The 14,251-nt window shown below is 70.2% G+C and overlaps 4 protein-coding genes across 4 annotated transcripts in view; 2 read left to right on the top strand and 2 right to left on the bottom strand.

Annotated features, from left to right (window-relative positions):
* Positions 1-4,037, bottom strand: part of CHLNCDRAFT_53717 (hypothetical protein) — a gene marked incomplete at both ends in the record, with an annotated part of 4,985 nt that extends 948 nt beyond the window's left edge. The window contains 8 exons of the mRNA XM_005845480.1: positions 35-314; positions 609-1,401; positions 1,513-1,644; positions 1,979-2,153; positions 2,317-2,899; positions 3,124-3,667; positions 3,736-3,861; positions 3,937-4,037. Of these exons, the coding sequence (XP_005845542.1) occupies positions 35-314; positions 609-1,401; positions 1,513-1,644; positions 1,979-2,153; positions 2,317-2,899; positions 3,124-3,667; positions 3,736-3,861; positions 3,937-4,037 (2,734 nt within the window). The remainder of the gene's footprint in view (positions 1-34; positions 315-608; positions 1,402-1,512; positions 1,645-1,978; positions 2,154-2,316; positions 2,900-3,123; positions 3,668-3,735; positions 3,862-3,936) is intronic.
* A 596-nt stretch (positions 4,038-4,633) lies between these two features.
* Positions 4,634-9,123, top strand: CHLNCDRAFT_58521 (hypothetical protein; the record flags this gene model as incomplete). Its single annotated transcript, XM_005845591.1, has 12 exons — positions 4,634-4,984; positions 5,217-5,331; positions 5,597-5,645; positions 5,812-5,916; positions 6,168-6,303; positions 6,560-6,738; positions 6,997-7,107; positions 7,318-7,419; positions 7,682-7,841; positions 8,083-8,226; positions 8,436-8,467; positions 8,659-9,123. The coding sequence occupies 12 exons, from the start codon at positions 4,634-4,636 to the stop codon at positions 8,903-8,905; spliced, it is 1,731 nt and encodes a 576-aa protein (XP_005845653.1). The 3' UTR covers positions 8,906-9,123.
* A 918-nt stretch (positions 9,124-10,041) lies between these two features.
* CHLNCDRAFT_136684 (hypothetical protein) lies at positions 10,042-11,820 on the top strand (the record flags this gene model as incomplete). Its single annotated transcript, XM_005845590.1, has 7 exons — positions 10,042-10,165; positions 10,264-10,344; positions 10,502-10,646; positions 10,868-10,940; positions 11,248-11,355; positions 11,567-11,643; positions 11,763-11,820. 7 exons carry the CDS (start codon positions 10,042-10,044, stop codon positions 11,818-11,820), a joined length of 666 nt encoding a protein of 221 aa, XP_005845652.1.
* Positions 11,821-13,152: 1,332 nt separating this feature from the next.
* The window catches only part of CHLNCDRAFT_25737 (hypothetical protein), a gene marked incomplete at both ends in the record, with an annotated part of 5,688 nt that continues 4,589 nt past the window's right edge, over positions 13,153-14,251 (bottom strand). Inside the window, 3 exons of the mRNA XM_005845479.1 lie at positions 13,153-13,517; positions 13,644-13,743; positions 13,975-14,068. Of these exons, the coding sequence (XP_005845541.1) occupies positions 13,153-13,517; positions 13,644-13,743; positions 13,975-14,068 (559 nt within the window). The remainder of the gene's footprint in view (positions 13,518-13,643; positions 13,744-13,974; positions 14,069-14,251) is intronic.

Raw genomic sequence — 14,251 nt, 5'->3', positions numbered from 1 at the left:
CACACTCCTTCACTCGCCGTGCTGCTGCTCCCACCTGACAAGACCGGCCCTGCCGGCAGCTCCGACAGCTGGTTGCTGCACAGGTCCAGGCGCCGCAGGCTCGTGGCGCGCAGCAGGCAGCCCGGCACGGCGCCCGCCAGGCTGTCGCTGACGCTCAGGTCTGCCAGCCGTGGAGCCAGGCCCAGCAGAGCCTCCAGCGCTCCCGCCACCTCCCCCCTGCCGCCGCCGGTGCAGCGCTGGAGGGTGAGGGCGCTGAGTTGCGCCAGCTGGCTGCAGCCGTGCAGGCCTGTGGGGTCCAGCCGGCAGCCAGCCAGCTGCAGGGAGAGCAGCGGGGTGGCGGCGGGCAGCAGCGCAGCCAGCAGGCAGCGCAGGGAGCCGAGGCCGACCAGGGGAGCGCGGGCATCCAGCGTGACGGCCGCCTGGCTGGCGCCACCGCCCGGCTGGCGGACCAGGTGGCAGAACAGGAAGCCCAGCCGCGCGTCCGCCACCTGCACAGACACAGGCTCCTGCCCGCCTGTTGAGCAGGGAGCCCGGTGGGCACGGCAGAGGGGCAGGCAGGCGGGGAGAGGCAGGCAGGCAGGCGGGCAGGCTGGGAGCAGCAGCCCCACCTCACACAGGTTGTCTCTGGTGCAGATGCTGAGGGATTCCAGGCAGGGGCAGTCGCGCGGCAGCGGCGGCCGCAGCGGGGCGTGCCCCGAGGCGGCGGCGGCGCCCGGCGCGCCATGCTGCGCGCCTGCTCCGGGGCCCTGCTGCGGGGCGCCGGGCAGCGAGGGCTGCCGCTGGCTGTCGTCGACGAGGCGCAGGTGGCGCAGGCGGCGCAGGGCCGCCAGCTGGTCCAGGCCCGGCGGCAGCGGCGCGGCGTGGGACCAGAGCTCCAGCCGCTCCAGCTCATGTAGGCGCAGCAGCGCCGCGGGCGCCGCCTCCCGCGGCAGCCGCTGCACCGACAGGCGCAGGGAGCGCAGGCCGGGCGCAGCGGCCAGCGCAGCTGCCAGCGCCTGCCCCGGCGCCGCCTCCAACGGCAGCCCGGGGGCGTCCAGCGCGAGGCAGGCGAGGCGGGTGAAGCGCGTCAGCGCGGCGATGGTGGCGGTGGTGGGCGCAGGGTGGACCTCCAGCTCCACTTCCGTCACCAGCTCTGGCAGCAGGCACCCCAGCATGTGCACGGCATCCAACCCGCTGGCGGGGTCCAGGCGGGCCAGCACCCCGCGGCGGTCGCAGATGGCCACGGCCGTCACCGCACCGCGCACGCGGGCCAACAGGCGCAGCTTGGCGGCGCACCAGCGCAATCGGTCGCCTGGCTGCAGCATGATGGGTTCAATTGTGTCCAGGCACAGCCTGCCCCACACGCCCTGCGCGCAGAAGTAGGCGTGGCGCCAGCGGCGGCACACCAGCGCAATCGTCTGCCTGCAGTGGCGGAGGCGGCACGGCAGGCTTGAGGTACCTGTGGGCACAGGCCGGCGGGAGCTCCCTCGGGAGGCGGGAGGCGGGAGGCGGCGGTCTGTTGCGCGCGCTCACCCGAAGTGGCCGCGCCCAATTACAGCAAAGATTTGGCCCAGCAGCTGGTCTGGCAGCGCGTCTATGTGCGTTGTTTGGGCGCCTTCCGCTACCACCATCTCGATGGGCTGCCTGCTTATCCCAGAGGGAGCCCTGTAGAAGAGGAAGAAGAATCAAAGTCACAGGCAGCTCGCATCGGGGCAAGCTGCGCTTGCATCGTGAAGGTCTGCCGCCGTCCTGCTGGCGGCGAGGCGCGGGCGCTGTGCCAGGGCGGTGCCTTTGAGGGCGGAGCTTATTAGACAATCAGGAGCAGACTGGTACAGCTGATGGACCGAAGCAAACTTGCACGCCTCTGTGTCATGCACTGAAGTCGATTGAGCAGCTGTTGTGAGTCTAAGGTGTGGGTGGCGGCGGCTTTGGTTTCGTTTCCAGCTGCGGAAGGCTGCTGCGCAGCCGCTGCAGCACGTCTGGCGCCGTCTGCGTCCACATCACATCGAGAAACTGCAGGCTGGGCAGGCGCTGGAGAGTGTGCTCCACGTCAGCGCTCGTCACCGCCAGCTTCGTATTGCGCGCCAGCAGCAGGCGGCGCAGCGCTGTGGCGGCGGTCAGCGCTGGGGGCAGGCGTGTCAGGGTGTTTCCCGTGAGGTCCAGCTCAGTCAGGCCTGCAGTAAGGAACATGCCCCAGCTGCTGGGTTGGGGAGAGGGTTGACAGGCAGCAGGACGCAGGGCAGCTCCAGCTCTGTCACCACTCACGCCGACGCCCCCGCACCCGCCATGCCTCTCACAAACAAGCAGCCAAAACAGCCATTTCATTCCCGCCCGCACCTGACAGGACCGGCCCTGCCGGCAGCTGCGACAGCTGGTTGCTGCACAGCGCCAGGCGGCGCAGGCCGGTGGCGCCCAGCACGCACCCCGGCAGCACGCCGCCCAGGCTGCCAGTCAGGTCGAGCTCCTCCAGCTGCGGCGCCTGCTCCAGCATCGCCGCCAGCGCATCCCCCATGCCCGCCGCCAGCCTCTCCCGGTCGCTGCTGCTGCCGTACTGCAGCGCCAGGCTGCCCACCCACTGCTGGAACAAGGCCGCCAGGCCTGCCGGCCCCGCCAGGTCGATGCCGACGCCGAGGATGGCGCCGGCGCCGGCACCGCCGCAGCCGCACCCCTCGACGGTCAGGCTGGTGAGGGGGGCCAGCTGGCTGCAGCCGCGCAGGCCTGCGGGATCCAGCCGGAAGTGGCCCAGCCTCAGGCAGCACAGCGGGGTACCGTCAGGTACCACCGCGGCCAGCAGGTGGGGCAGGGAGGCCAGGCTGCCGTGGCAGTGGCCGCCGTCCAGGCTGACGCCTGCCAGCCGGGCGCCGCCGCCCGCCTGCGGCAGGAGCTGGAAATGCAGGAAGCCCAGCCATGCGCCTGCCACCTGCGGGGCAGGGCCATACATCAAGCACATGCCTGCCTGGTGACATGGAGCGCTGCTGGTGGGCAGGGCTGACGAGAGGGGGCGGCACTGCGAGGATGTGCGCCAACAGGAAGGGGCAGGGGAGGCAGGAGGTGGCGGGCGGCGGCCAGCATCAGCGGCAGCACCCTTCCTGTCCGGAGCCGCGGCCAAAGGCAGCAGGGCAGGGAAGGGGAGCAGGCACCCACCTCGCAGGGGTTGCCTGGTGTGGTGATTGTCACAGACTCGAGGCAGGGGCAGTCGGGCGGCAGCGGCGGCTGCCGCAGAGGGCCGTAGCCAACGGCGGCGCCGCCCGCGGCTTGCGTGCCCGCGGGCGGGGCAGGCACCCCGCCGGTGTTGTCTTCCAGCTCCAGGCGGCGCAGGCGGCGCAGGGCGGTGAGCTGGGGCAAGCCCAGCGGCAGCGGGCGCTCCCAGGTGCTGAGCTTCAGCTCTTCGAGCTCGCGCAGGCACAGCAGGGCGGGCGCCGCCTCGAGCGGCAGGTAGTCGCTGATGACGTGCAGCAGGCGCAGGCCGGTCAGCGCCGCCAGCTTGGCTGCCAGCATGGCGGAGAAGGAGGTGGTGAGCAGGATGAGGGAGGTGAGGTGCGGGAAGCGCGGCAGCGCGGCCACGGCGGCGTAGGTGGGCCCTGGCTGCAGCTCGAGCGTCGCCTCGCTGATCTGCTCCGGCGGCAGCCAGCCCAGCACATCGGTGGCCTTGAAGTTGCTGGGAGCCAGCAGGCTCAGCAGGCGGCTCCTGTCCCCGATTTCCACGGCCGTCACCGCGCCACGCACGCGCGCCACCATGCGCGCTTGGCGGCGCACCAGCGCTGGCGCTGGGGCGCGGACAGCCGCCCGAGCTCATCGGCATCCATGCTCAGCCTGCCCCACACTGCCCGCTCGGAGAAGTAGGCGTGGCGCCAGCGGCGGCACACCAGCGCAATCGTCTGCCTGCAGGGCGGGGGAGGGACGTGTGGCCAGGTGGCGCCGGGAGCGGGGGGGGGGTGGGGGTGTGGCCAGGCTCACCCGTCAGGCCACGGGCGCCCTACCGCCGCAAAGATCTGGCCCAGCAGCTGGTCAGGCAGCGCGTTGATGTGGGTGGTTTCGGCGCTTTGTGTGGCCGGCATGTCGATAGGTGTTGATAGGGATGGATACTCAGGGCCTTGGGCGGTGGCCACGACAGGTGTCGGTGTCGTTAGACGCTTCTGAAGCTTGTCGGGAGCACGTTCGAAGCCCCGTGACTGCAGTCCATCAGATCAAGCCAGCCACCCGCCCCGCTGTCGGTTGGGGCGCGGGCGCCGAGCGCCCGATGACGGCCTCCAAAGGCAGCATCGGCAGCATGCCTGCAGGCGGAGACACTGCGTAATGTTGGTACAATGGGTAAGGTATTCATGATGCACCAGAGGAGGGTGATGCCGAGTATTAGTCGAGTCGTTGGCAGACGCGGCTCGGAACCGCTGGAGCAACCGTTGTGCTGCTTCTGGTAGCAAGCCACTACTTGGATGGTGCACGCCATGTATCGTGGTGCGGACTGATCTGGCGCAGGGTGAGTCCTGGGCCCCTAGGGTAGGGGACCCCGTGGTGCCGCCACAGCATGAGCCCAGCATGAGGGCACAAGAGCAACTTCTGTTCTCTCCCCAATCACGCATGCCCAATCACGTGCACTGCCGAGTTCCGGCAACACACAGCAGCAGCGCTCCCGCTCGTCCACCAAACTGACCCCATGCCCGGGCCCGGCGATCCCACGGAGGACGCAGAGCGGGGCGACAGGCCCTCTCCCTTTGCCGACGACGAGCAGGATGCCCCGCCGGCGATCAGCGCGGTGGACGCCGACGGCACACTGCTGGCGGGGCTGCCCGCCAATAAGGCGGCGTGGAATGAGGCGTGGGAGGAAGCCACCGAGGCCCCCCTGATCGCCGCTGCGCTGTCAGGCACCTTCAGCCTGGCCCACTGCCTGGCATCCAACGAGGTGGAGGAGGCGCAGAGCGTGAAGGCCGCGGAGGCGGCGCCCGCCTGCGTTGCCACCTGGCGCGGCGATGCCACGCGGCTGCTGGCCCTGGCGATACCCATTGCGGTGAGCTTTTTAGCAAGCCCGCCTGCCTGGGCCTGCCTGGGTGGCCTGACCAGTGATCAGGAGCATCAGAGGGATCCCACCAGGCCGGGGGGGCAGCCATCCAGTGCCTGCTTCCCCGTGCCGTGCCCCACCCTCTACGTGCAAGGCCGGCCCGCCGTGCCCGTGCACCAGCCCGCCCCTTGCCCTGCCAGCAAGCACAGCCCGGCCAGCACCCGCCCGCCGCTCCCCGCAGGTCACCAACCTGCTGAGCTTCTGTGTCAACGCGGTGGGCGTGTCGTTCGTGGGTCGGCTGGGCAGCCTGCAGCTGTCGGCCGCAGTGCTGGCCTCCTCTGTGTTCAACGTCACTGGTGGGTGGAGGTGGAACCCCTTGCACCTGCCCTGCCCGCCTGCTGGGGAGGCAACTGTTCGGCAGGGCTGCAAGGGTTGCAGGGGACGGCCTGGCACCAGACAAGGCCCACGCCACCTGCCTGGCGCCCAGCCAGATCCACCCCTGCCGCCCACCCAGATACACCCCTGCTCTGCCTGGGGGGTCTGCCTGCGTGCACGTGGCGCCATGGTTTGGCAGACTGCCGGCCATCAACACTACAACTCGGTAAGCGGCCCTCCCTGCAGGCCAGTCAATCATGATGGGACTGTGCGGAACAATCGACACGCTGGCAGGGTGAGCGGCGCCGCAGGCGCACCCCCCCCACCCTCCAGCCACCCTCGGTGCCTCCCCCAGCCCACCAGCGCATGCCGGCGCACCGCCTCCTCCTCCCCTCTCGCCCCGAGCCACTTTCGCCTGCGCACCTGCACACGCCTGCGCCTGCGCTGCCTCCCCACTGCAGGCAGGCCTTTGGCGCCCGCAATTACCGGGCGCTGGGCTGCATCCTGCAGAGGGCGCTGCTGGTCAACCTTGCCTTTGGGGCCGCCATCGCCGTGGCCTGGCTCAAGTGAGTTTGCCTGGTGTTTGTACGTGGTGGTGGGGGTGAAGGGGGGGGCGGGGCAGGGGCGCCCGAGCCTCGCCAGCGATGCCGCAGGCGCTGCCGCTGCGGCGGCGGGAGCAGCGGGGGCATTGGGCAGCGCCCCTGGCAGTGCCGTCAGGCAGGCAGGCAGGCAGCCAGCCAGCCAGCCCCACCTGCCGTCACCCGATGTTCCTCTGCACCCTCACCTTCTCTGTGCCTGTCCCTTGTCTGCCCCGCAGGTCTGAGCGCCTGTTCCTGCTGCTGGGCCAGGAGGCGGAGCTGTCTGCTGCTGCGGCGCGCTATATGGCCCTGGTGGCCCCCTGCCTGCCCTGCATCGGCATCCTGGAGGCCTGCCGCCGCTACCTGCTGGCACAGGTGCGGGCTGGGGCGCGGGTGGGGGGCTTGGGGGGAGTGGGGTGCGGGTGGGGAGGCGCAGCGTGGATGCTGGCCGTCGCCGCCGCCCTCGGCTGTCCGCGTCCGACGGTAGGCTGCTCGCTGTGGTGGCCCGCAGCGCAGCGCCACAAGCAAGCCTTGCCCCCTTCCCCTCCTCCTCCTCCTCCTCCTTCTCCTCCCTCCACCACCATCACCCTCCTGCCCTCCTCCTCCTCCCCCCCCCCCACCACCACCACAGGGCATCGTGCGGCCCGGCACCGTGGTCACCGCCTGCGGCGCCGCCCTCTCCCCGCTCTACAATTGGCTGCTCATCGTGCGGCTGGGCCTGGGCCTGGACGGCGCCGCGCTGGCCCTGCTGGCCGTGCAGCTGACCTCCGCGCTGCTGCTGGGATCCTACGTGGTGCTGCGCAACGCCGGGTGGGGCTAGGCCCGGGGTTTAGGGTTTAGGTCGCAGCGCGGGAGGGCTGCCCAGGAGGGCGGCATTCGTGCGCTGGCGGCGTTTGTGTGCGTGTGCGCGCATCGTGCGGCCCGGATTTCGCTCCCGGCGGCACCGCCTGCACCGCGCTCCTGCCCACCCCACACGCCACCACCACCACCGCCGCCCACGCATGTGCACGCTCACTCACGCACCCACACCCACACCCACACGCGACCCCCACCTGCCGCCACCTGCAGCCTGCGCGGGCGGGAGGACTCTCCCTGGCACGGCTGGAGCCTGGCGGCGCTGAGGGGGTGGGGCCAGTATTTGGGCCTGGCCCTCCCCAGCGTTGTGATGATCTGCTGCAAGTGAGGCTGCGGCAGGGGCAGGGCTCCGCGGGTGGCGGCGGCGGGTTGGCGGCAGCAGGACCCGCTGCTTCCTCGCCTTGTGGTGCACGCTCCGCGGGGCCGCGGCCGCCGCGCGGGCTCGTAAAGCGCCGCCGCCGCCGAGCGCCGCGCGCCGCCAAGCCGCGCCCCACCTCAGGAGCTCCGCAAACCGCTGCCCCCCTTGGCGCGCAGGTGGTGGTCGTTTGAGGCGCTGATCCTGCAGGCGGGGTGGTTCCCGGACGCCCAGCTGGCTGTGGCCACCATGGGGCTCTGCTCAATGACCAACAGCGTCGTGTGAGTGTGGGGGGGGGGGGCTGCCGCCTGGCCAGGGCCGCAGGCAGGAGCAGCGTGCCGCCTGGCCAGGGGCAGAGGCAGGTGCAGCGCGCCTGCCTGCATGCGTGCATGTGGGAGAGAAGCCAGCCAGCTGTGCTTGTGTGGAGGTGCTGCGGCGGGAACCCCCTCTCGCCTCCTCGCCCTGCCCATCGCCCTCCCTGCCCACCCACCCTTTGAGGGTTAGGGTTACAAGTCCTTCCTCCCTCCCCGCCCCTCCCCGCAGCTACATGCTGCTGTTCGGCCTCTCCATGTCGGCCTCGGTCAAAATCAGCAACGCCCTGGGCGCGGGGTGCCCCAACGGCGCGCGCCGAGCCACCCTCACCTGTTTCAACCTCACGCTGGCGGCGCTGGCCGCCGCCATCTCGGCCCTCATGCTGCTCAAGGTGGGGCATAACCACCAGGGGCAGGAGCGGGGGGGATGTTGCATGGGGGACAGGGGATGGCTGCTGGAGCGCTGCCGGCTGTTGCCCCAACCTCCACATCCCGCCCAGCATCCACTGCAGGGACAGCCCTGCTCCGCTCTGCTCCCCTGCTCTGCTCTGCGCCACGGCATCCCCTTGCCGGGCCCTGACCCCCACCCCCGGCCGCCAATGGACGACCCCCCGCTTCCCCCGCTGCGTGCAGGACCGTTGGGTGCGCCTGCTGACGGATGTGGAGCCGGTGGTGCAGGCCACCGTGGCCCTGCTGCCCATCTTTGCCTTCTCGCTGGTGGGCGACGGCATCAACGTCGCGCTCCAGTCGCTGCTGCGCGCCTCGGGCAGGCAGAAGGTGGGCGGGCGCGGGCCGGGGTGGGCAGGAGGAGGGCGGGCTGCGCGGGGTGCGAGCGCGGCGGGCGCCGGATGCTGCCTGGGGAAGCAGGCAAGGGTGCCCCAAGAGTGCCAGCTGGGCTGCGGAGCCCCTGCTGTTGTGTCTGCACACGCACGCCGCCAGCCATGCCGTCACCCTGCCACCCTGCCCCGCTGTGTGCCCCTTGCCAGGTCGGCGCCCTCACCAACATCATCAGCTATTGGTGAGAGCCTGCCGCCGCTTGTGTACCGTCGGTTTCGGGCTGGGTGGCGACTGCGCAGCCTGGCAGGCGCGGCTCCTCCCAGCCCTGCCGAGGACCTCTCTGCCGCCGCCTGCCACCACGCCACCAAATCCAGGCCTGGCCCCAAAATGAAAACGGCGCTCGCCTTTTGTGTCCGCCCCGCGTGGCTGCAGGCTGCTGGCCATCCCTCTGGCTCACTACCTCGCCTTCCAGCGCGGCTGGGGCGTGCAGGGCCTGTGGTGGGGCATCGCCGCCGCCAACTCGGTGCAGGCGGCCATCATGGGCGTGGTGGTGGCACGCTTTGACTACGAGGGGGAGGCCCGCAAGGCGGCGGCGCGCTTCACCCTGCGCCAGCCGCTGCTGGCCAGCGGCAGCGGGCTGGCGCCGCTGTCGCCGGTGCCCAGCGGCGGGGTGGCGTAAGGCGGGGGCGCCGGCGGCTTCCACCCGGGGCAGGCGCGCCCCGCCACCCTGCACCCTGCGCCACAATCTGTCCTGCCCTCTCTCCCTTGGTATGTCAGTACACTTCAGTAGGTACAATCCAGGCTGCCCTTCTGTCGTATGCTTTTGGCACTGTCTGCCTAGGCTCAGCGGTATTCATTTGGTTGCACAGTTGCGCATGCCTGAAATGAAGCGAGCACAGACATGGAAGAGGCGAACACAGAGCAGCAGGGAGGCGCTGGTAGCGAGCAGGACGGTGGCAGAAGCAGTGTACAGGGCGTGGCGGAGCCGCGCACGGCTCCTTCCTGGATCAACGGGCCAACAACATCACAACATGCTGCTGTGGCACCCAGCCCGCTTAAGGAGCCGGCTGCGGCTGCAGCTTCAGGCCGGGTACATGGCGCCGCACGTTGCGCAGCGGTAGTACCTCCTCACGTCTCCCGTCTTGCACAGCGGGATGAAGCAGAAGTGGAAACGCCCGCTGGTCTCAAACAGCTGGGCGCCGTCCTGCGGAGGACACGCGGGCAGCGCACAGACAGTGACGAGGGGTGCGGTTGGTAGAAGAGGTCACGGTGGCAGTGTTGGTTGCCCCGACCCGCTGCGTGCCTTGCCTTTGTGCCGCAGTTTGCGCAGTAGCGGGCCTGGCCCAGTGCCTTGGTGCTCTCCTGCTCGCCGCACACAAAGAAGATGGGTATGCACATGGCGGGAGGTGGCGGTGACCGCCGCTGGTGGAGACTAGCGGGAAGCTGGCGAAGGTGCCGGCGGCCCTTGGTGATCGATGATTGGCCTGCCCGATAGGTCGCTGGATTGCTGGTCTGACTGGGCGCTGGGTCTGCCGCCGCGTTGCCACCTGTGGGGGGTTCTGCCAAACACGCCTCGGCGGTGAGTTCGTCAAGAGGAATGAGTGTGTAGCTGCTTGGTCACATACCACGAGCTGCCGCGATGGGCCTCCTCATGAGCTGCACCACCCGCCGCCGCCACGTCAGCCCCTCCTTGGACGGCGGCATCTGCCGCCTCGGCCCATTCTGGGCTCCCAATTCAGCGTGCAGGCCACCAAAGCCTTTCGTGAAGCCACAACAGACCCCCCGAGAGGACAGACCGAGGACAACACAAGCGGCATGCTCGCTGCACACTGCCCCAGCGCCGTGCTGTGCCTGCTGCTGGCCTGCACGGCCCTGACCACAGCTGCCGCCGCAGGCAGCAGCGATGCCGGCAGCGGCCGCGGCAGCTGGCGCAAGCCGGGTGAGCGAGAGGAGCGTGCCGGGGTGCGCAGCGGGGCTCGATTGTGCTCTGTTCTGTCCTCTCACTCACAGCAAGGCACTTTGCTCGCACCTTGGCAGGCTTCTGCGGCAACATGGACTGCCCAGAGTACACTGTGTGGCAGAAGAACTTCGACTTCCAAGTGCGGGAGTACAGGGAAGGTGAGCGGGCTCCAGGCCGCAGCAGAAATGGTGTTCCGCTTGCTGCTGCTGCTGCTGCCGCTGGTGCCCATCCTGCCCGCTGGCAGCGCCTCACTGCGGCTCGCACATTGCGGCGCAAAGGCCGGGTGCCGCGTAACGTCCCCTTGCCTGCCTGCAGCCGCCTGGGTGGCGGTCAACGTGTCGGGTGTGCGCTACGAGCTTGCCGTCAAGGCCGCCCTGCCCCTGCTGTCCCAATACTTCTGGGGAGCCAACAAGGAGGGGCTGCGCCTACAGGAGACCGTGCCCCTGGTCACCCACTACCGGTGAGGCTCAAACAGGCTCAAGGCCTCAAGGAGGCCCAGGCTGGCGTCGAGGCTGGCGCTGCCAGCGGCTGCGCCAGGCGGCCGCCAACACGCGCCAGCAGGGGCGCACCCGCCTGCTTGCCCGCCTGCGCCTGGTGCTGTGGGAGTCGAGCTTGCCGCATGGGAGTGAGTGCCTCCAAGCAGGGTGTCCTCCCTGCTGTGTGTCCTGCCGCACCGCCCAGGCTGGATGTGCACCCGCACACCGGCGAGCGCCGCACCTACAGCGTCTTCTGGTTCATCCCCTACGAGTATCAGGTGGGAGTGCAGGCCCATCCCAGGCGTGGGCTGGCTACATGCAGGGTATTGCATGGGGGAGCGTCTGGGTGGGGCGGCCCTCAGCACCAACATGGCGACGCCTGCACCAACTGCCGGTCCCGCAGCTGCCCGCAGCTGCCCGCAGCCAGCCTCCAGCAGCCCCCCCCCCCCCCTAATGTTTGTGTTTGGAAGTAGAAAGGAAGTGTTGTTGCAGCCTGCCCACTCACCTGGCAACGCTGACCTGGCGCCGCTGACCTGGAACCGCTGACCTGGAACCGCTGACCTGGAGCACCCCAGTGGTCTGCAGGCGGAGCCGCCCGAGCCCAGCCACCCGGCGCTGTGGCTGTACCGCAGCCCCGCCAACGCCACCATGTTTGTGCGCATGTTCGGCCACCACGCGCGGGAGTGGCGGGTGGTGGAGGAGACACGCAACCTGATTGAGGCCCTGGACCATGCCGGGCATGACTACGAGGCAGGCCGGGCTGGGCTGGAGCCCTGCGCTGGCCGGCTGCCGCGGGCTGCCTGGCCGCTTGCGGCTACAGTTGCAGCCTCCTCCGCATGAGCAGCCTGCCTTGCTTGCATGTTGTGGGCAACCCCCTGCCCCCTGTCCCGCCTTCTGGCTGCAGCCCAGCGGGGTGCTGGTGGCATCCTACAACCACCCCAGCAAGCACCACCCGCACCTCCCCCGCCGCTACCACCACAGGTGCTGCGTGCCGGCTGGGCTGTGTGACAACACAACCTGCTGTGTGCTGCGGCCACGTGGCTTCCTGCCAGTGAAGGAGGCAAATCGCCCTGTCCCCCGCTGCTGCCTGGCCCCTGCAGCGAGGTGTGGATGCGCGGCACCTTCAACAAGAGCGCCCCGCCGCCGCCAGCGCGCTAGGCGGCACCTCAGCTCCATCCTCACGTTGCAGGGCAACTCTAGAAAGGAAGCCACACCCGCAAGCCACAGCCCAACGCCATGCAAACAGCTCAGCAAAGCAGCCAGGGTTGCCACTAGTGTGCTGCGTTTGTTACAGAGTTTGCTGGCTGACCCGCCAAGGCCTGAAGAAACAGCCTGGCCTGCCAGCGCAGTGGGAACAGAGGGCACAGGGTGGGGACCCCTGTGGCGCCTTGCCACAACCGCTGAGGCAGCGCGGCGCGGGCCGGGAACAGAAAACAGGGGGGAGCGGGTGAAATGTGGGGCAGCAGCTGGGGCTGCGCGCAGCCAACACAACCAAACAGAACCAAACAGGGGGTGCGGGGGTTCTGGCTGAGGCCAGGGCCGCCTGCCGGCGGCGCAGCCATGCAGGGGGCTCCCATCTAGTGGGTGATGTAGAACTCCTCCCCATCCAGCATGATCTTGCCGTCGCCGTCCAGGCTCTGGAGCACTGCGGTGGAGGAAAGGAGGGAGGGGAGCGGGGGATGCAGCGGAGGTGAGGTACCGCCCACGACCCAGGCCCGCAGCTGTTGCCACACGTCGCTCGGCAGGTGCGCTCCACGTGGCACAGCACGCGAGCCACCCACCCAAGCGGAGCCTCCAGCGCCACACCGCATGCCCGCGCCAACACCCCGCTGGGCCCGCCGGCTGCGTCCCTGCTGCAACACCTCTCGCCCCGCTACTCCGCTGCCGCCCCTGCTCTCACCGGCGTGGATCTCCGCGGTGGAGACCATGACGCCGCCGGCCGCCAGCACGGCCTTGACGCCCGTCACGCTGCAGGCGGCGCCACTGGCGCCCTGCCCCACCTCGTCCACCGCCCGGCGGATGGCCTCCTGCGCGTCCGCGCCCACGCCCGCCTCCTCGCCCTCGCTGATGGGCTCGCCAGCGTCTGAGGGGGGAGGGGCGGGTGGGGGCGGGAGCGTCAGGGGTGGTGGCAGCAGGTGGGGTGGCAGCAGATGCGGTGGCAGCAGGTGAGGGGGCAGCAGGTGAGGGGGCAGCAAGGAGTTCCAGAGGAGAGCGGGCAGGGAGGCACAGCGTTCAGCCCACGCGCAGCCCCGCGGCAGCACCCCTCACGCCCCACCTGCATCCATGGCCTGCACGCCGTCGCCCGCAGCCGCCGCGCCGCGCTGCTGCCTGGCGCCGGAGCTGCCCGCGCTGCCGCCCTGGCCCTCGTCGCCATCGCCGTCCTCGCTGTCGGAGGCGCCGGCGCCGTCGCGGCCGCGCTTGGCGCGGCGGTCCTCGCGCCGCTGGGCGCCACCGCCGCCGCGGCGGGTCTCCTGGGCCGAGGGGTCTGACTTAAGGATGGTGTCCACAAGCACCTGCACCTCCTCCACATCGCTCTTCTCCACCACCGCGCTCAGCCGCACCTGCGCCCACGCACACGCAAGCACACGCAGCCGGTTCGGTTGGCGCCGACGGCGGCTGGCCGGCCCGGGTCCGGACGGCAGGCAGAGCCTTGCACCACACCATGCACTTCGCCATGCAGCGAGCCACTCTTCCTTGTTCCTTCCTGCCCCTGCTTCTTCCTGGTTCCTTCCTGCTCCTGCGCAGGGCCCCCACCTTGGCGTGTGCGCACGACAGGCGGATGACCGTCTCCAGGGTGCGCACCGTCACCGGCAGCGACTTGACCTCCTGGCTGTTGCGCAGGTCGGCGTAGTACTCTGCAGTACAGGGGCAGTACATGTGGTACAGCCAGGATCAGTCACGCCGGCGCTGCCGTAGCGCGGCCCCGACTCCCAGCCAGCCAGCCAGACCGTGGACAGTGCGGCACCCGCCTCAGGCCGCACCCGAGATGGCGTCGCTGGCTTCAGGCGACAGCTCCGGCGCCGCAAAGCGCTGCTTGGCAAAGGCGATGTACTTTTTGAGGAAGGGCAGCGACAGAGGCTCCTGCGGTTGTGGATGGCGCAGGCGAGCGGGCGAGGGGGTGGGAGGCGGGGGCAGCAGCGGCGCGAGCGAGGAGTCGGCGGTAGGGCCAGGGATTGCATACCACACACACACACACACGAGGGCAAGGCGCCATACATCCCCAGGGCATCCCCAGCGCTTCCGCAGGGGCCGCTGCCGCCGCCTCGCCGCACCCCGCCCGCCATTGACCGGCCAGCAGGCCTGGGCCCCTACCTTCTGGCCGGGCTTGCGTGTGCCGTACAGGCGGGCATCGTACTTGACATACATGGGGGTGATGCCCCGCTCCCGCTCCTCATCCTCCTCCAGGCTGCAGGCAAGCAGGCAGGCGGGGGAATGATATGGGATACTTCCAGAACGGTATGCGAGTGTGAGAGAGAGGAAGGGCATGCGAAGGCTGGCTTCAAGGCGGGCCCGCCGGCAGGCCACGCAGGCGCACGGCAGAGCAGCGCAGCGGCGCAGCGCGGCAGCGGCAGGTTTGGCCCCCCCCCCC

Source organism: Chlorella variabilis (genome assembly GCF_000147415.1).
Source record: "Chlorella variabilis unplaced genomic scaffold CHLNCscaffold_17, whole genome shotgun sequence".
Lineage (NCBI taxonomy): Eukaryota > Viridiplantae > Chlorophyta > Trebouxiophyceae > Chlorellales > Chlorellaceae > Chlorella > Chlorella variabilis.
The sequence above is the reverse complement of the archived record's forward strand: the minus strand, read 5'-3'. Positions and strand labels throughout refer to the sequence as shown.